The sequence below is a fragment of the Limulus polyphemus genome, unplaced genomic scaffold (assembly GCF_000517525.1).
Source record: "Limulus polyphemus unplaced genomic scaffold, Limulus_polyphemus-2.1.2 Scaffold1786, whole genome shotgun sequence".
In the NCBI taxonomy this organism is placed as follows: Eukaryota; Metazoa; Arthropoda; class Merostomata; order Xiphosura; family Limulidae; genus Limulus; species Limulus polyphemus.
Window position 1 is genome coordinate 22,753 of NW_013667396.1, and position 22,005 is coordinate 44,757.

At 34.7% G+C, this 22,005-nt stretch overlaps 1 protein-coding gene across 2 annotated transcripts in view; it reads left to right on the forward strand.

Annotated features, from left to right (window-relative positions):
• The window catches only part of LOC106464928, a 48,430-nt gene that overhangs the window by 14,306 nt on the left and 12,119 nt on the right, over window positions 1-22,005 (forward strand). For both annotated transcript variants that reach the window (XM_022392739.1, XM_022392740.1), the window contains exons 5-11: window positions 9,050-9,258; window positions 12,282-12,443; window positions 12,807-13,112; window positions 15,631-15,669; window positions 17,400-17,490; window positions 18,825-18,976; window positions 20,730-20,833. In XM_022392739.1, the coding sequence (XP_022248447.1) occupies window positions 9,050-9,258; window positions 12,282-12,443; window positions 12,807-13,112; window positions 15,631-15,669; window positions 17,400-17,490; window positions 18,825-18,976; window positions 20,730-20,833 (1,063 nt within the window). The remainder of the gene's footprint in view (window positions 1-9,049; window positions 9,259-12,281; window positions 12,444-12,806; window positions 13,113-15,630; window positions 15,670-17,399; window positions 17,491-18,824; window positions 18,977-20,729; window positions 20,834-22,005) is intronic.

Consider the following 22,005-nt stretch of genomic DNA (forward strand, 5'->3'; position numbering starts at 1 on the left):
CAAAAAAAAAAAAAAAAAACAAAAAAAAAAAAAAAAAAGAAAAAAAAAAAAAAAAAAACTTTAACCAATTTTTTTTTTTTTTTTTTTTTGCTGTCGGGTTTTGAAGAGAGTTAACCATAACTTTTTACAGTACAAATAGTAATGCATTAAATAATTTTTATTTAATTAATAATGCACCAAAGAATATAGATTAATAACATGCAAAAAGTAGACAAATTCCCTTACCTACTAGTAGTAGGCATCTGTAAGCTTCACAAGACTATAGGCACAAAAATTCTAATTAAATTATTTAGGCACTTTCTTGTGTGGCTGTATAGTCCTATTTGGGACAAGCACACTCTGTTTAACTTTGAGCATGCAAAGGTTGTTGTTGAGGATGAAGTCTGTTGTGCTGAATTTTTTCTGATGGTCCTTTTTTCTTCCTCTTACTGAGCTCTTTTCTTTTCGTTTTTCTTCATACCTTCCTTCGCACAGTTTTCCAAGCACGGCAGTTTTCTGCTACTTCTTCCCAGTTGCCAACACAAATTTCAAAATTTTTCCAATTCCTTTTGCAAGCGTTCTTGTAGCATATATTGGTACGTCCAACTGATCTTTTTCCTGCCGCCAGCTCCCCATAAGGATGTCTTTGGAGATGTTTCCATCTTTCATGCACCTTGGGTGTCCAAGCTATTTCAATCTCCTCTGACTATTAAGAAGATGCTCTGCATATTGGTGTGCTCAAGCATTTAACTGCTGATGATTTTGTCCCCCCCCCATGCTACCCCAAGAATCTTGCATAGACAGTGCATGTGGAAACTACTGAGTTTGACTTCCTGCTTTTTGTAGATCATCCATGCCTCACTACCATACAAAAAAGGGTTGAGTACACAGGCCTTGTACGCTTTCATTTTAGTATTGATTGTCAGTTTTTTGTTTCTCACACATGCATGCAGAGTTGGCCCATGTTGGTTGATGCATTGCCAATTTGTATGTTGATTTCTGTATCAAGGGGCAGGTTTCTGCTGATGGTGAATCCCAGGCAAGTAAAAATGGTGGGTGTCTGTACAGCCTCCTGGTTCATGATGTTGGTGTTTGTTTTTTTCTTCTTGTTGTTGTTGGTGGTGAAGCCAAACTCTTGGTAGACTGCTGCAAAGTTGTTAATCGGGGTCTGAAGATGACTTTCTGAGTGAGCAGTCAAGGCAGCATCGTCAACAAATAGCAGGTCCCTTATGATGACAGTTCTTATTTTTGATTTACTTTAAGATGAGTTAAGTTGTACAATTTTACATCAGATCTTATGTGGAAGTAAACTCTCTCTGTTGATGACCCAAATGCCGAAGAAGAAAATACCGAACAACCTGTGAGCAAGAACACAACCTTGCTTGACACCACCCCTGATTTCATATGGTTTGGAAGTATTTCCATCAGAATCGAATGTGCCCTCCATACCTTCATGAAAGGATTGGATGATGTTGAGAAGTTTGATGGACCGCCAATTTTGTGAAGCATCTGGAACAAGTCTTTTCTGCTCACCAAGTCAAAGGCTCTTGCCAAATCTATGAAGACTATGAGAGAAGTTTTTATTTCCTTCAATTTTTCTGAATCTGCCGAAGTGAAAAGATCATATCAACGGCCTATCTTTCGGTTCTGAAACCACACTGAAACTCAAGATACATACGATCTGCAATAACTTGAAGCCTTTTCAAGGCAACTTGAGCAAAGACTTCGCCAATGATACTAAGGAGTGTAAAGCCTCTGTAGTTATTACAGTCACTTCGATTACCTTTATTCTTGTACAGAGTGATGATGTTCACATCTTGCATATCCTGTGGTACTGTTCTCTCCTTATATAGAGGTTGAAGAGTTCTTGAAGTTGAGGCACTAAGATTTCTTTTCTGCATTTACAAACTCCTGTTGATATACTTTCTTTACCTGGGGCCTTACCACTGGCCAATGTATCTATCGCCTTGCCTATTTCTTTGATGGTTAAAATGCAGTCTAGCTCCTCCATTGTGGGTAAATCAACTAATGCATTCAAAACCTTTTCAGACACCTCATTATCCAGCAAGTAAATTTCTAGGTAGTGTTGTACCTATTGCTCCATCTATTTTTTCTTATCTGTGATGATCTCACCTGTTTTTGACTTTAGGGGGGCTGACTTCTTCATAGTTAGTCCTATAGTTTTTTAATTCCCTCATACATTCCCCTGATAATCTCAGTGTCAGAAGAAGACTGAATGTTCTCATACAAATTTAAACAATAGTCATTAGCACAGTGTATGGATGACTTTTGCACGTTACTTCTGGCTTCTATCAGCTATTTCTGTGATTTTTCTGATGGATATTTCTTGTGTCTTAGGTATGCCCTTTGTTTTCCTTCAATAAGTGAAGCCATTTCTTGGAAGTGAGCTTCAAACCAGTTGTGGTTCTTTCTGACTTTGTGACCAAAAGTTGATAAATCTGTGTCATAAACAGTAGTTTTCAAAAGCTGCCACTTTTTATCTTACCTCTTTAGTTACTTCTTACAATGCCTGAAAAACTCAAAGGCTTTTTGAGAGTCTGCTGTGCTGATCACGTGATTCTCAGTAAGCCTGGATGATTGAAGTAATATATTTTCTTGTGCTTTACCTGCACTCTGGTGACGACAAAAGAGTGGTCTGTATCACAGTCAGCACGGTGGTAAGTCCAGGTGAGAAGTATGTTGTTAAAGATCTTGGATATTTCCAGGAGATTTTATGGCAAGGTTTAGTCTTAAAAAATGAGTTGGTAATGCATAAGGTATGGAGGCTCAATTATGCATACGAAGGTATTCTTCACAGAAAATCCTACACCCTATTCTTTCTTTTCTTCAGGGGCTCTTCCTTTCCAAAATAAAGTGTAAGATTTTTCATTCAGAAAACCATCTTATGGAAGTCTGTCTTTTATATAGCTGTAATGTCCAAATTCAGTCTGTTGAGTTCAAGGTCAGTGATCACCATTTTCCGTGCATTAGTTATGTTGTTAGGATCTTACTTCAAACCAGTGCACATGTTCTTGACATTCTATGTAGCAAGGCAAAGTATTGTTGATTGCTTTCATCGTGTGCTTGGTTCATCATTGCAATCTATTTTTGGGATTTCATCCTATGCTCTAAGCCCCCATTGAAGCAGGTAGACCATGGCAGATACTACATAATTGGCCAGAGCCTGCCCAGGTTAAGGTGGGTGGTAGCTATCACAAAGGCCTCTCCCACCGTCAGATACAACCCACAGCAACTGAGGTAGAAATATAACTCATAAAATGCTGTCTCCTGTGTTGTGTCAATACAGAATGTCATGCGATGCTCGAGTTTCCTCTCCAAGGTGCCGTAGCCTGGGAAGTGATATGGAAATCTAGGGTTGTCTATGCGTCAGGATCCCTCTCTCGATCTTGCTGGTTGAATCCAAAGAAAAGGAGGGGTCTCATGCATTTGTAACCAGCAAAGTTGAAGAAGCTGCCAGAACAAATTGATCATATCCACTTATCCGCCTGTGGGGACTCCTCTCCTAGACAAAATGCCAATCAAGGCTAAGGGTTTGGTCTGCCCTGAGCTGCCACAAAACATATGGGTGTTCCTCAATCTCGATTTTCTTTCAGGGGGTTTACTCCCTTTGTCTTTCACCCTTCCAAGTTATTCCAGAAGACAGTGGAACATGCCTACCTAGCTCATTGAGGGTTTGAACCCTGTCGGCTACCCTCACCTGGTTTAGCCTGCCAGTCCAAGCAGTTAGTTGAGATGTGGGCACTGTTCACATGCAAACATCTGCTTGGAACCACAGGTGAGAGTTGGGTAACAGATGGGGACTAAAGCAGATGACTCAACAGAGGTGATACCCCTCCCTGTACACCCCAAACACTTCAAAACGTTTCAATGACTTGTTATAGAATTCTATCGCAGACAATTTTGGTTTAAGTCCACTTTTTTTGATAGAAAATAATAGACTACATACTATTATAACTTTTCAAAACATCATCCCAGAAACATGCATTTGTTAGTTCTTAATTTAAGTTTCAGAACTAAATAATGAATATTATGTTTTGCATAATTATGACTTAAGCAAGAAGACAAGTAAATTATAGACCTGTATTTAAAGCAAAAAAGTACTATACTTTCAAAAAATAAATGTATAGTTCCAACTTGATAAGCTATCTTCTAGTTTGGGTTTAACTATTTCATGAAAAATCCCAATAAACTTCATTTTTTGTTTACATATGAGTAGCTTAATTTTGTACGTGGTACCAAAAAATATGTCAGAAATCATAATTATCAGTAGATCACTTTTGACAGTCATGAAACAGTATCACGTAAGACTCGAAATACTTTATGTATGTTTGACTTGGAAAGAGAGAGATTCATTGAATGGTATGAATTTTTCCAAGTAATATGTTTTGCTTTAGACATTTATTAGCATTAGTGTTTAAACAACGTGAAGTTCTCTTAGTGAAATAGATTTCGCTAGTTCTTTAGTTTAAAAATATTTCCTGATATTGTATTTATGCATCTGGAATTCCTTCTTTAGACCAATTTCTACTGCAATGATGCATCATCATCTGCATCCTATTGTGAAGAATGTTGTAGTGTCTCTGAGCTGTCAAACCATATTCTAGATCACAAGAAGAGCACGAAACGTCTGTTCCAGCTACATTAACCTCTCCGCCAGAGACACTCTTATCTGTCAAAGATGGTACTTCTGCATCTTCCACTAATGATTCTTCTCTGCACATTTTGCAAACTCCTATGCTACTCCTTCATTTCGTTTTCTAGTTGTTACTCTCCTTGATACCGAATGAAATTCTCTTGTTACTTCTCCATCATCTTACAGCCATGTGTTAGCCTATCAACTTCTTCAGCCACATTCCAAATGCACAATGACTTACAGCAGCAGCCTCCACCTTGTCTTATTCTACTACTTTCCTGCATGATCCATGGTGTAGTTCTTTCCAAACTGTCAGCAGATGACATGACTATTAAATGATTTGAATAGAAAATTCGCAGAATCCAAAAGATAAAATATCCGGATTCTCACCGAGATGTGATGTTGTTGATCATTTTCTTCAGCATGGTGCATATATTTACAAACAGCAACATTGAGTTAAGACTTCTAGGGCACAGTTTCTATAACCACTTCATTGTGAACAATGTGTCATCTACAATGCTATTCTACTATTAAATGTCCTAATAAGCCTGTTTCTCCACATTGTAAAGGCCCTCATTCTGCTTGATCGTGTGATAAAGTGGATTCTGCATCTTTTTGTAACACCAATCAGGGGGATCATCCTATCTATTCTTATCGATGTTCAGGGAAACCTTTGCCAAAAGCTGATGACCCTACTACCGTTGATCCTCTTAGTGCCATAACCCCAGAAACTCTACCTAATAATTCTGTCACTTAGTCTCCTTCCATAAAAGACATTCAACATTTTATAGCCACTGCTATGCCGAGTTTTAATCCATATCAATGTGCAGTTGTCCTGGACAAAAGTAAGCTAATTCTGTTTTTGAACTTCATATGTAGGCCCGGCATGGCCAGGTGATTAGGGCGCTCAACTCACAATCTGAGGATCACGGGTTCAAATCCCCGTCGAACCAAACATGCTCGTCCTTTCAGCCGTAGAGGCGTTATAATATGCGGTGAATCCCATTATTCTTTGGTAAAACAGTAGTCCAAGAGTTGGTGGTGGGTGGTGATACCTTCCCTCTAATCTTTCACTGCTAAATTAGGGACGGCTAGTGCAAATAGCCTTCGTGTACCTTTGTGCGAAATTCAAAAACAAACAAACTTATGTAGGATACGTATTTTTGATTGAATACTCTTTTTTCATTTCAGGCTTTTATGGGAACCAGGGTGAGCAGGTCGATTAGAGACAAACTGTTGCATTTTCTTCAATATTTGTTCATTATTAACAAATAAGCCACTCTTGGAATCCCTTTTATCTGCCAACTCCATTAACTGCCTTCTTCTTAATCCATCTCAGACTGTAAGATTACTCCATAACATCTTACATCGTAGTAACAGTATGGTGGGTGTTGGTAAGAATGGAGTTGTGGTAGGTAGTTAGACTACTCATCCTGTTTAACTTCATAGATATCAGCTGGGGCACTACTCTCAACACTCCATACTTTGCTTCTCGAGTCATCATCTTCCCAACTATCTACACTCATTGTGAAGATCCTTTGGCTCACGACTTCTTCCTGTAAATGTACTATATTATGTACTATGTTATGCCTGATATTAATTATCATAGTAGAATGTCTTCTAAATTACACCATTTTCATTCCACATTGGACAATATTACTAGATCTCTTTTACCTCTTCAATCCCATACTTGTCTTGAATTCAGTACCACTCTTGATGCTGTAGTGGTCTCGACATATTTGATTTCTCTAATACAGGTTCATGTTCTTCCAATTGGTAGCGATCTCTTCCAATTCTAATTTAGTAATACATATGTGAGAAAAGTGACAAAAAGAATTATTTGATTTACCAAGATGCAGACTGGCCTTCTTACCAGACCCATATCACTAATTCCCTACACGATACAATTGTAGATTTTTTCTATTATGAACTTTTTAATTTTTTTGCTGAAACACTTGAATCTGTACTTAATTCAACTAGCTCCCAGCATATTTCTACAATTTCTTCTATTTAACATAATTCTACGTAACACACCATCGAGCAGTATCATTAATTTACCTCTCATTTCTCTATTTCATCAATATTCCCGATCCAGAGAGCCGGTCATTCTCTACAGTCATAGGAATATTCAAAGTACAACATGTAATTCTATTCTCACAATTAAAAGATTTAAGTGGCAATAAGCCTGTAGTCAACTTTCGAATTCTTTCAGTTCCTCTCAATACTGGTGTCGATTTCAATTACTAACTAGCCTGTTATGCTCTCTCACTTGCTTAATCACAGATTATAATTCTGCTTCAACAATGTTCCTTGACAAAGCCAATCTTTTTGCAGCATTTCTCGAGACAAATGTTCAAGCTCTACAATAACACCCCTGGACTTCAATACTTCAGTGAATGTCTTCCCGTTATCCGATATATCTCTACCTGAAGTTACCCTAAAGTTTAACCACACCCTGGGTGTTCCAATAACTGTGGCTGATAAACATCTATAGCATAAGCATAATACTGAACCAGGTCTGGATGGAGTTACCTATGCACATTACCATCTTTCTGGGAAGTTTTTTCTACTTCTGACAATGCTATTTATGATTCGTCTTTGGATTGAATTTCACACCCAAATGTGGAAGTTCACAATGATTCTACTTTTCTTGAAACTCAATAAGCTACCTTCAAGTATTAGCTCCTACCATCCAATCAGTTTCATTGGTGTATTTAGTAAAACCTTTGAGCGTATACTTGTCAGACATCAAGTTGTTGCAGACCATAACCTATTATTGTATACACAGGCTGTATTTCACCCCCTTCTCTCTACACAGGATCCACTTCTCTGCCTCTCAGACACCATTACCAATAGTTTTAATAAAAATCGACCTTCGTATATAATCATCTTCGATTTGAAAAGACTTTTTTATTCAGATCGGCATCGTGATTTTGATCTTCAAGCTACGTTCATATCATAAATTTATTCCTTTAGATAGCACATTCTCAAGACCCTTTACCCTCTATGCAGATGTTCTACAAGGTTTAATTTTGTCGTTTTTCCTCTATATTATCTATGTTTCCAATATGCCATAGACTCGGCATCTAGCATATATTTTGCAGTATTCTGGAGATACTGCCACAATAGCTATCTATTCGACCATGATCACCTTAACCAAAATTCTACAAACAGTGATCAATCACTTCCTTCTTTGATACAGGTACTGGCGACTTACCCAATCCCCATAAGAAAAATGATATTCTGTTTGGTTCAAGCAAAAAGAAATATCGACCATGCCAAAATCGTGGTCTCTTTAATGTTTAAATATAACACGTTCCCGTACGACTATTTAATATAGTTAAGTACTTGGATGCTATCTTCGATAAGCATCTAACACGGAAGGCCCACATTGCAACAATAAACTTCAAGATCAAACAATGACTCAACCTACTCCCTTGTCTAAATAAACCACTTGGATTTTGAATCCACTTCTCCTCCTCTATACTTATAAGGCCTTCATTCGTTCTTGCATTACCTATGGTCATACCTCGTGAATATCTGCCTCTTCTTTTTATAAACGACTTATTGTGCTTGAACGCTATGTTTTCTGTAAGGAACATTGAGCTACCCAGTCAAACTCAAGAGCTGTATGATCACATCACAATTCCCAATATTCTTCTTCATGTTTTCAGACACCCAATGTCATCCTTGCCTGCTTGCTAAACTCTTCGGTTCATTTTCCACAAACACTACTTCTTTCATATGCACATCTCTTCAACAGGTTCAGAACACATTGGAAAACTTGCCTCCATATATTTATCCTCCTTAAAAATGTTTCCCTCTTCTGATACCTTACTTCCCTTCACACCTGACTCAGTAATGTTTTCAACACTTGACAAGCATCATTTGATACCTTTCAGGTTTCGTTTTGGAATCCTTTTCAATACACTTCACTATAACTATACTCTGCAATTGCACCTCACGGCCCAAAAGAGGGACCTAATCCTCTGCTGGCCCGCCAGCCCTATGAGCTGGAATGAAACGGTATTGTAAAAAAATACATTCTGGTGTATACTTCTTAAACTCAACATGCAGTTTTGTAGCTTTCTAAAAGGTTCGTTATGACATGATAAAAATACAAAAATGGTGTGCTTGGTTACATTTATCAATATTTAGTTGTATTTCGGTTGTTTAAAACAATTATTTAATCATATAATAATCAATATTACTATAAATAGGTTACCTATATTCTGCACTTTTTTAACGATTTGAAATGGAAAAAATAACGTCATTCTTTTGTTAGATTATTGTTAAATATATGGCAACAAATATTTATAAATACTAACTTCTTATTAAGCTTTGTACGTTTTCAGCTTAAATATTTTACTCACTACTAGTAAGTTAAAATACTTTAGGCTAACAATCTACTTGCAGGTCATCGCTGGTCCAACAGGTTGACGTTGCTACTAAACCTCGTGAACAAGGTGTAGTAAGCATCAAAGGCGTTGAAAATCATGCCATTTCTTTAGGAAGGGTGTTAATTGGGATCGCTGCATCTGGCTTAACCGTTGGAAGGATTTTTCAAGATGAAGAAAAGCTTCGTGATATTTTATGGAATCCTGTTGTTGCACTAACTCTTGCAGGTAGCCTTATAGTATTCTCTATTAGAGGTTGTTTACTCAATATTTTGTAAAGAAATGTTCGTGACGTTATATTTTTGTTCCATGTTGTATAACAGCTCATTTATTAAACCTTAGCAATTTTTGCCATAATTACTACGCTAAATTAAAGCAAAGAAAAGTAATTTGTGAGTGTATAAACTTTGACTGGAGTTTTATATACATTTGCTTTGTTTTTCGGAAGGTTCTGTTCCACAGCTTTCATGCTCTCTATACTTTCATTTTTTAAAACAAATAGCCATACAGCTATCTCAGTGATCACATTTTTTCGAAAAACAGTCATGACAATGTCGTCTAACTTTTCTTGTGCAGCTTTTTATAAACTTGTTAAAGTTTTAGGTTTATGACTTTAACTTACACGTTTAAACAAACTAAGAACAAATAACGCATCGTGTAGCTTGACGGGCATGCGTTTGAAGGTAATGGCTGTAATGTAACTGTTGTATGGTTTGTTTTAAACATTTTTACATTGCAAAACAAAATTAGTGGATGAAATAGTTTGAAACTGCAAATAAATTTTCAACGTGTTATGTGACTTCTGCAAATATAGTATCTTATTCTCATAAGTAACTTTTGTGTGAATTCGCATCTTTGAAAATTCAAAAATATTTCATTGTGATATGTTTATTTAAAAACAATTGAAAATGCTTACCTTTGTCGTATATTTTAATTACTAATCTTTTGTCTTCCTACATCCTTATAAAACATTTTCAGAAACTTTTTTAAATTCAAAATTGTATCTTTGTTTTGATTCGAAAACACCACACGTAGTTTCACTGTTTGCAATCACTGGCGTACAATAAAAATTACTTTTTACTGTAAAAAAAAAATTATAAACAAGCAGACTGTTGTTTTTAGTTTTTAATCAGAGAATCTGATTTATTGCAGGTAATAAAATTTATAACAGTTTTATTGTACATTTCTATTCGATGATATCTTTGCCCGTTCAAGTAGTTACTCAGGACGATAAGGTTTAATATAAACAAGGCCTATCACAGCGACTGCATCGGTGAAACAAAACTTAGTACGTTCGAGAGCAAAATCATTTAACTAAGCCTACTTCATCTTGTTTCTCCAAAAACATTTATTTCCTATCACACTGCAACATCATATTTAAAATGAAACATAAAATGATTAAACAAGTTTTAACAAAATCAGGACTGTAATTATGACGGAAGTTGTTCACAAACATCTTTTCCTCTAGAAATATATTGTTACGACATCGAGGTCACGTGACTAGTATCACGCCACGTCATTCTCGAACTTTCACGTCTTTTCCTTAAATCTCGTGATCTTTCTAGATATAGTGTAGTCTTGTATATATAAGACCGGCCACGAAGCGACGGAGAGGTAATGAGTAATTGAACTGCAGTCAGAGAGTGTGTAGTTGAATGGAGTATTGTTGAAGTCGAGCTCGTGAGACGTTTGTTATAGAGCGACTGTTGAAATTAAGTGTATCGTAAAGTTGTATTCGGAAAGAATAAACCAGTTTTATTTAAGAAAGGACTTGTGTCGCTAAAGTTTAGTCGGAAAGAATTTACGGAAAATTAACGAACGAACGGAGACGTAACAATATCATCAAGTTAAGCTTCTATCACATTTTTGCGCTATCTACGCGAATATTAGTTATGTCATCCAGCTTCGTTACAACCGCTTTTTGGGTTGCGAGAATCCCTCTCATAATCACAGTCTTCGAGGACAATAGTGTTGGAAAGGATAAAAATGTGTTTTCAGCTCCCATTGTTGTTCTAAACGAAGATCAAGGTGAGTAATGTGTTCTTTCATAGTGAACACTGAAAATATCCTTTTTTAAATGTTATACCTTTGACTCTTTATTTTTCTACATGAATATTTCTCTTCGTTAACAATGGTCACATCCCTTCAGTCACAGATCGAGATTTGTAGAAATTTTATAAGCCCTGTTAGCGTGATTGCATTCATATAAAACCTATACTAGTCTATTGCATGACCTTAATTCCAGAACCAATCAAATATTAGAAAGAAAAATGGTAGCTAATTTACATGTCTTTCAATAACCTGTAACTAACCCTGTGTATTAATCAAGATTTTTTTTCTTGCTGTAATCGAAAGTAACGCTGAAGGAAACTTTGTAGAACACTTCAAGTATAATGAGTAACGCTGAAGGAAACTTTGTAGAACACTTCAAGTATAATGAGTGCAGAATACTTTTCTTTTTTTTTTTTACTTCTTATAGTTTTGTTGTAAATGTCCTGTGAATACTTCTTTATGCGTATTCTGATTTATTCATAAGCGTTTGGAGGTTTTTACCAACCTCAATAGGCATAGTTTGTTTGTTTGTAATTATGCACAAAGCTACACAATGGGCTATCTGTGCTCTGCCCACCACGGGTATCGAAACCCGGTTTCTAGCGTTGTAAGTCCGCAGACATACCGCTGTACTACTGGGGGGCTAATAGGGATAGCATGAAACATTTTAACGTCACTATCTTTGGTACTATAAAAGATTTTATTACAATGCACTATTACTGTTTTTTGTATAATTAGAATAATCGTTACTAAAAACGATTTCTTTGGTTATTTGGAAGTTTTTTTCAATTAGAAAATATATAAAACAACAACATTGATTTAGTTACACTATTCCCACTGTCAGAATAGTTTCTGTTATGTGATGGAAAACGTCTGTTCAAGATTGAAATAAAATCTGTCATTCAAGACGTGTGAAAATTTAAATCTCACTCGAACTATTTGTCAATTCGCTTTCATAATTCTAAGTCAAGTGGAATACTTAACTCACAAAACAGAAACTCCTAAATATTGATTGTCCTGAAAAGCTTGAGAATTTTTAAATACTGTATAATAAGAATGAATTATGCCTTCTTCTTGTTAACTTGAAATATAGCTTAGGAATGAGTAGTATACTTTAACACTCAGAAAGTTCAACGTTCACTGCTCATATTATTGGAAAATAAATGCTTGAAATACCTCAAAATTTTCTTTTTTTCTAGAAACTTTAGTACTTGCGCAATTCAGAGAAGATGAATCGAATCCCACAACCTATAATGATATTCCAGGAGGTAAATGGAATTCAACTATCTGTACAACAGAATATCAGTTAGAAAAACAATTACACTGGGCGTCTTATTCTCTTCTAAGAGGAGCTGTTGACGGTAAGCAGGCATGCTCTCAACATATAGTTTTCATACAGTGATAGTGAAAAGGTCTTCCTCTTTTTCTAGTAAACATCGATATAGTGATAGTGAAAATATTTTTCTCTTTTTCTTGTAAATGTTCATACAGTGATAGATCAGAGGTATTGCCATGGTATCAAATAATGTCATAATTTAAAGTCAAGCGATAATATAAATACATAATAACAAAGTGACCTACATACTTTAATGTTATACCTTAGAGGAATAGCTTTTTGGACATTGTCATCAATCATTTATTTTATGGTATTATTATTATTTTTGCTATTTTTTTTCTCTGTGCTGTTTCTCTCTCAATGAGTTATCTAATATCCATATGTTTAGGTCTAATTATTGGTTCTCTGCTGAAGGATAGGAGCGACCTCAGAAGTGGGTTGAAGCTAAGTCAATTACTCAGATCATACTATAGCTACACTGGGTTACCCAGTGCTAACGAATACAACTTCTGCAAAAGAGGTGACGTACTTGGAACATTGACCATTACTTTAAAAGAAGAAGCTGAGAAGTATGCATTAATATTTAGCAATTTAAAAAACATGGTGATGAATGAAGAAGAGATTTCCAAGAAAGTATCGAAGAGCTTAAGTATATTTGATAGTAAGAAAAGTTACATCATTGAATCTGGAAATGGTAAGTATGTTTATCTAAAACGCCTAATATCTTGATTATAAACAAGATTACGACACTTATGATAAACAACATTGTTTATTGATGTTCGTATTACTGATTTTTCGTTTTTTTTTCGTTGTGTTTTCTTGCTGTACTTTCTCCCCATGATTACTGTTTAGTATTTTATTTGTTTAATTATCGTTATATTTAGCAACTGTACTTTGAAAATGTATACAGACTGATGTAAATTCATTTTATTCTGCTTTAGATACTGAAGATGAAATCTGATAAATTCCGAAACGTTTATCCATGTCCCCTTTTTGTATTAAAAAATGTGTAATTTAAATGAAACTATTTATTAATTGAAAACAGACACAAAAACCCACTTTCATTATGAGTGATTCACCAAATTTTATTCAGCTTTTGTTTATAGGATTATATTCTTATATTGTTGTTATTTTATTTTAATCATCTCTTATACAGCTAAGTAACGTATAACAAATTGTTTTAGCAAGATTAATTGTTTCTGTATAACAGCATTGAAACATTTGTTTTGTTATTTCAAAATAGCTTTCAGAATGAAGTAAACTCTTATTGATTTTTGTATATAATAACATTCAGAATAATCGTTTTGGTAGTTTAAACGAGGGTTTTACGGCTGACTGAATTCAAACGATATCTTTCTGTAATATTATAAATAGAGTTGCTTAGGTCTCGCATATTCACAGGATTTGGTACGTTACATTAAAACGATTTTCGAGTTTCACGTCGTCGTTACGCTCCATATCGCTTCATCCGGTAATATACTACAATGTAATATACTATCTACTACCATGTAATATACTATCTACTACCATGTAATATACTATCTACTACCATGTAATATACTATCTATTACCATGTAATATACTATCTACTACCATGTAATATACTGTCTACTACCATGTAATATACTATTTACTACCATGTAATATATTATGTAATATACTATCTACTACCATGTAATATACTATCTACTACCATGTAATATACTATCTACTACCATGTAATATACTATTTACTACCATGTAATATATTATGTAATATACTATCTACTACCATGTAATATACTATCTACTACTATGTAATATACTATCTACTACCATGTAATATACTATCTACTACCATGTATTCCAATTTAAGTTCCGTGGTTGCGCCCCGTTACTATCGGCAAAAACATTACGCTCCACTCTTTTGGGTTGTAGGTATGTTATAAGAGCGACTGTTTGAATAGAGTATGCCACTAGTTGGCGATGTGGGATGCTAACTGGCTGTCTTCCCTATTGTTTGTCATTTCCAAACCAGGGACGACTAACGCAGAGAGACCTTGAGTAGTTTTACACAAAATTTAACCAACAATAACAATACCTCGTCAATAGTCCTGCAGCGTAATTTTTGTTGCAAAAGGCTCTATCCAATGAACCTCCTTCCTTTTTGCACATTTTCCCTAAGCCATCTATCCAGTTTGAGTTTAACAGTGCCCGTTTCTACAGTCCAATCACTCATACATCCAAACGGTTGATCGGTATGTCTTCTTATGGAATAACATGAATACTGTTTCACTCCCCAGTTGCTTGAAGAGTGAAAGCAACATGCGTACACGAAACATGTGTGGCTTTTCCAGACGGAGATCCTTCTTGATTATGTCTGGGGTACGAGAACGGATTTTGTCACTGACCTTTGAGTTCGTGGATTCTCAACCTTTACAAGATACAAAACCTTGCTGACCACGGCAGGTGCCTCGAGTTGGTCCATATTCCTTTGTTTTCAATGTCATTACAAAGGCTATCCCTGACTTGGAAATTGTAAACTCCTGACCTGAACACATCTTTATGAATTGAGTGTTTGAAAATTTAGGATCGAGAAAAAAAAAACTGTTACATTCCTTTCCCCAAAGCAATCAGTTTTCATTGGTATAACACTGTCTACGTAACGCCGTACAACGTAGAAATGTGGTTCTGATACATGCCATTCCACTGCGACTTAATATCGGCTGTGGTTGTCACGTGGCTTACTGATTTGCATAATCAAAGTCGTTTTAATATAATGTAATCAATCTTCTGTATATCAGCTGAAAGTGATACATTTATAAGGATGCAAGATATAATTATAAAACTACACCAAAAGAAATGACACGACACAAAGAAAACTAAAAGTAATATAACATTGGTATTATTATGAAAATTCCCCCTTTTTTTTAATAATGCGCTTTAAATCGTGTTTGTTCGTCTGTAAATCAGTGGAAGGTACAGGATTTTGTTTTTAGCTTTAAAGGATATGTTCAATGTCCACTCTACTTATTTTCTTTTCATTTTTCAACTGATTTTGGCTGAAAAATTTTATTCCCACGTTTTGATAATATAGTAACTCCATGTGATGGCAATAATACTATTTTTACTTAACAAATGTGTAAAAAATTTAATAATACCAATAATTTTTGAAATAAACGCTTAGAGTTTTCTAAATATATATTTTAAGAAACATATTTCTAATTTTTTAGATGGGGAATGCCAAAAGTCAAGTTTGATCACTCAGAAAGGTAAGTAAATTGAGATATACAAGTAAAACTAAGATTAAAAAACACATCAAAACAACTAGCATCCGAGGTTCAGAGAAGTACTGTTTCGTTAGAAGCAAAAGTTTAACAGAACATTATTTTAAATAACAGAATATTTTTCGAATTTTGAAAATATTTGTTGAAATCAAAAGAGTGAAAATTCTTCAACTAAATTTCCGTATGTAGAAACAGACAAATAGGCTTATAAAATATATAGTTATTACATATCTACGTAAATGTGTTGATTTTACAGAGTTTTGTTTTCAATTTAAACCCATTTGACATCATCTTCTTGTATAAACCTGATTTCTGCTGTCTACGTTTTGTACATTTTAAAATAATGTTAACAGTTTATAATCAAAGTGGAATCAGTGTCTTGGACATAAGTAAAATTTACCAGATATGATGAATGTGATGCCTGACGTATATATCAAGGTAATGGGTAAAATACCATTCTTCAACAGTTCTTTACTGTCCTAACAAGTAGATCAGACGAATTATTTGTCTCTTTGTTGCATTCAAACATTATATAGTTTTACTTGCATTTATCCCTCTCTTTGACTTATATTAAAATGTAAGAATTTGATCTTCATCATTTTTTTTAGTTACAAGTACGTTGTTGCTATTTTTTTTTTCACTTTCCCTGATCTCTAGGCTTGGTGGTTAGGGCGCTCGACTCGCAATCTTTGGGTCGCGGGTTCGAATCTTTGTCGCCGAACATGCTCGTCCTTTCAGCCATGAGGGAGTTATACTAAGACGGTCAATCCCACTATTCGTTGTATAAGAGTAACCCCAGAGTTGGCAGTGGGTGGTGATGATTAGCTGCCTTCCCTCTAGTCTATCACTGCTAAATTAGGGACGGTTAGCGCAGATAGCCCTCGTGTAGCTTTGACCTCTAATAAGAGAAGAGATTATTTCTAGTGAGCTTTCTTAGTCTTTTCGAGCAGAATATATTGTACTGTACCTAAGGTTACAGAGTGTACTTTGTGATAATAAATGATACATCCTCCTTTTTGAAATATTTGATTGCCAAAAAAAAAAGAGTTGTTTCTTCTGTGAAAACAATGAATTAAATTATCAGATAAATTATTTTTGCTTCAGAAATATTATCTTTTTATTTTACTTTTTTTGTTGTTAAGGCTTACTGAATGCTAAGATAATTATTTGCTTTATATTTTTATCCTTCTTTTGAGAAATATGATAGGCAAAAAGACTGTGAAACATAAACCCGAAAGGGTTTTCTCATTAAGTTGTATTTTGTTTTGTTTTTTCAGTTGCTTCATGAGTGCTTAGACTCCATTCTGCATGTTAGTACAGTTTTAAAAAATCGAATGTTAACAGGTGGTTCTTGGCGTTAAGCCCACCACAAATATCGAAACCAGATTTTTAGCGTGTAAGCCCTCAAGTTTACCGCTGAGCTACTGATGGGTGGGGGCAAGCTAAGATAATTTAGAAAATATTATAAATACGTGCACAGATTTAGAACTACTACACTTTTTTATGTTAAAACAATAACCAAATATGAATTAGCTACATAAAATTAAAATTCATAAGCTTGTTTGTTTGTTTGTTTTTACATTATGACACAAATTATTCTGTGCGAATGAACCATTTTGTTTTAAACTGAAAACAAATCTTTCTTTTGAAACAATTTATTTTTAATACTAAACTTATTGCATAATCCAAAATAGTAATTTTGAAAATCTTCACAGCTTCTAAATGTGAAACCCCTCATGACGTGTTTGTCATTATGGATACAAGAGCCATTGGAGAAAGTTTAAAAGGTCAGCAAAGAATTATCAGGTAATGTATAAAGCTATCCCTTTTTTTTCTAAGTTTTATGCAAATAATTAGCTATAAAAACTTAGAGGCATGATGAGATATATGTCTCCTTTAATAAACGCATAAGATCTCAAAATTATTACAATAGTCTTACAGAAAAAATAATTGTTATAAACATTCGTATTTATTTTAGACTTGATTCCCGAGTACATACATTTGTTTTTTATTCCGTTGAAGTACTTGTAAGGTTTTCCTACATCAGTTTGCTTCTTTCTTTTTTTTTGGAAACGAATAACTGATTGCTGACTGAGACTCAGTGAATCGTTGTTTGCATATTGTTTATTTCTTTGTTTTGTAATTAAGCACAACGTTACACAATGGGCTGTCTGTGCTCTGTCCACCACGGATATCGAAACCCGGCTTCTAGCGTCCGCAGATGTATCGCTGTGCCACAGGAGGGAGTTGTTTGCATATTATCAAAACTATATGTTTTTAAATGTTGAGTACGTTCTGTGAAGATATAGTATCGCTATGTTAAGTGCAGATGTGGCAAGTAAACTTACCCAAAATGATATCTAACTGAGACGATAAATAACATCTAAATTATTTACTACCAAAATACCGGCAGATGAATATATCAATCATTCTTAAAGAATATAACAGTTGTGCATAGCATAATTATTGTAAATAATTGCGATTTCTACTGATAGGTCCAATATTTGTGATAAAATCACAATAGACTGTAGCTGGTTCTTTGTACATTTTTCTTAACCAGACCATTACGGTTTTTATTTCAAAGACATGTAAAAATAATATTTTAAACCTACCACACAACGCTTTCTATCAATACCAAAACATTATATATGTAGCATGAAAAATTTAATATTCCGAAGTTAAACGTCAAAATTGGCTGGGATTTTAGCTTAGGTCTTCAGGCTATTTCAAGTAAAGATTTTCATCTTTCTTCTGTAAAATATGATAGAAAAAAAAACTGTAGCACATAAACCCGAAAGGGTTTTTCCAGGCGAGGCTCTAGTTCCTCTCCCTTTGAAATTGATAATAAGATTTTTTTAACGCTAGAGAGAGTAAGCCAAAGTGAAACTTGGGGGTGCACATCCCACCCCAGCACCATCTAGCGGCGGCCCTGAGTTTTCTCATTAAGCTGTTTATTTAATTTCTTTAGTTTCTTCATGAACTAGATTCCATTCTTCAGTTCAGTGCTGTTTTAAAAAGTCTTATATTAACTGGTAGTTCTTGACGTTATGCAACAAATAAAGCACGTAGAAACTATATTTTACTTTAGACAGTAACAAGCGTTTAACGTTCATGAAACATTTTTCCTTCATTACTTGTAGTTCATTGGCCAACAGTATGGATATGAGGTATTACGGCGACAGCATGAGTGTTTTTGCGTATGGAACTCAAAATGGAGAATTATATTCAATCGCCTATAACACCACGTCACAAGGGTGCGCCACGTGTTATCCATCGTGGATTCATCCTTCAAGTAGGTATTTTCCAACAAATCTGTTTCACTGGATAAGAATACAATGTAACACTTTAAACTGGAGACTAATAAAACTAGTATGCTTAGAGAATGTCTGATTTTTTGTAAGTACACAATCTTTATTCCTCAAGGAATGAAAATTTACAAAATAAACAAAGTGATTCTGTGCTATTGCTAAGGTTAATTTAAAAAAAAAGATCATAGCTTTCTACAACAGCCTGTTATTTTTTATCAGTACTTAAAGTATTTATTTCTCATATCAGTATGAAAGAAATAAAGGTACTATATCATCTCACCGTTATATTAATACTACCACTACAAGACATATAAGTTAGGAAGTTATGTGACACAGACTAATAGCAAGCTTACGCTCTTTAGAATCAAACAGATGTTATTTGTTAATAAGCTTCTCTAGAACATGTTTTATGAAGAAATAGTTCTTGTATTGCAAGTTTAAAATAGTCAGAAACACACTGATTAAACTGCTCGAAAATATTGGCATACAAAGGTACATTCACGATTCATGATAATGACAGGAAGATGAGTGCCTTTGAAGCTTAGTGCAAAGAGATATTCACGGTTCATGATAATGACAGGAAAATGAGTGCCTTTGAAACTTAGTGCAAAGGATATTCACGGTTAATGATAATGACAGGAAGATGAGTGCCTTTGAAGCTTAATGCAAAGGGATATTCACGGTTCATGATAATGACAGGAAAATGAGGGCCTTTGAAACTTAGTGCAAAGGATATTCATGGTTCATGATAATGACAGGAAGATGAGTGCCTTTGAAATTTGGTACAAAGGGATATTCACGGTTCATGATAATGACAGGAAGATGAGTGCCTTTGAAACTTAGTTAAATGGGCGGCAATTGCCTGTTGTAAAAATACAAGTGTAGAGGACGACGTTTCGAGAGTCTTTCGCTTTTCGTCTTCAGGACATGAAGAAACGTCGTCCTCTACACTTGTGTTTCTACAACAAGCAGTTGCCGTCCATTCAACTAAGTTTAATCACGAATACTCTGCCTAAACAATCTATCAATAAGTACCTTTGTTTAACGGCCTTTTACCCACAACAAATGGTTTTATTTGTGATGTCCCGGTTGTGGACAGTCACACTGCAGCGTAGTTTCTACTGATGGGGGGTTTTCTTCCCAAAACACTTAAATAAATGTTGTCCTTTGGTTTTATTTGTGATGTCCTGGTTGTGGACAGTCACACTGCAGCGTAGTTTCTACTGATGGGGGTTTTCTTCCCAAAACACTTAAATAAATGTTGTCCTTCGTTTTTCATACCCTGTTGAACAATTCAAGTCAAAGAAGTCATGAAAGTGTCTGAAAAATGTGTAATATGAACCCCTGTTTGTACTTGCATCACTTAGAGTAAATGATATGTTGACTTGGAAAGTGTCTATTTCTTTGATATTCTATAACTTGCTTTGTTTTCTTAATTGTGGAAAACTGCTAAAAAATATGGGCAGGAAAGACTTGCATGTAATACTTACAGAAGAATCCAATTTTAGACGCCATCTGCACCAATAAGTTACCATACTTCTACTAAAATTGCAACAAGAGGATCAAGCCTTTTGATCTCCTGTAGCCACAAGCAACAAGGATGGTCAGAAACAATACGAATGGATAAGTAAACTGTTACGATATATCTGTACTTCTCGTTTTAACCTTTATACTTAACGATTTGACGTAAACTGAACAATAACTTTTAAGACTTCCATTCTCACATTTTGTTTTCAGATTCTTTCCCCAGAGATAATGAGGTGGAGTTATTTAAAGGACTAAACAAAACCCTTGCAAAATTTGAGTTCGAAAAAAGATTAGCTCCAGGTGCACCAGGAAAGGTATGATCCCGTTCACAGATCTTTTGTTTATAAACCAGCGTTAACTGTTATATTTATACTTGTATAGCATCTAACAGTGGATGTAGAGGTGTAGGGTAAGGAGATCTAAAATTAATACATCTCATTGTTCTATAAGCTGAAAAAAAGATGTAAAATTAGAATTACGATTGTATGTGAATAATGATCTGAGGAACGCTAAGATACTTACTTGATTTCTGTCCTAATTTATTGTAATTCAAAGATAGATGTAAAGTACAAAATTGTTGGCATTATGATATGTGTTTTCAAGTCTTGATCATTATATGATCACTATATATATATATATATATATATACTTATGTGTGTGTGCATACAGAATAAAAAAAACGTTCATAATGAGACTCGACAGACATTTTTTATTACCAGCCCTTGTCATCATCATTAGTCTTAGAGGAAAATGTGTGTGGCTATAGCTCCCAAACGCGTTAGGGATATCCAGTAAAGATTCAAACTAGTCAGCAACTATGGAGCATCAGTTAATGGTTAAGAGTTGAGTTCTTGAACCCACAACGTCCCAACTCCTATAGCACTTCGCTGTCTGTGGGAAGACAGGTACCATTAATAATGGCTGGAGACGGCTTGGTACCCTTAATATTTATATATATAAAATAACCTTAAAGTACAAATGAATTACCCTATATTTCTACAATCTCCCAACCTCCATCCTTTCTTTTAATAATTATTACAAAGTGATGTTAAAAAGAACTATAGACTCTTACCTTAATAGTTCCGTAATAATTACTTACTACCATCCTCCTCCCTTTCTCTTGAAAAAATTGTTCAAGACAAGTACCTCAAGTTAGTCTTTCCGAGGTGGATTTGATTTGTATTAATATTATTGTTGTTATATACTGCTGATTTGATCGCCTATTTACAGTTAATGTATGCTATAGTATTAAAAATATGGACTTTCATATATATTTACAGTCTTGGCCAAAATATTTTTTCATATTTTGTTACAAATAAGATCATTATTACTAAGATGGAATACAAATACACTTAGTGCTGTCAAACTGAGAAATGCATTTTACATTAAGCATCTGCACATGTAATTTGTATAATGAGACAGATTCTATGGACATCATGAACGATTTATCGAAACAGCAAACAATTTTATCAGACATCTGTAGAAT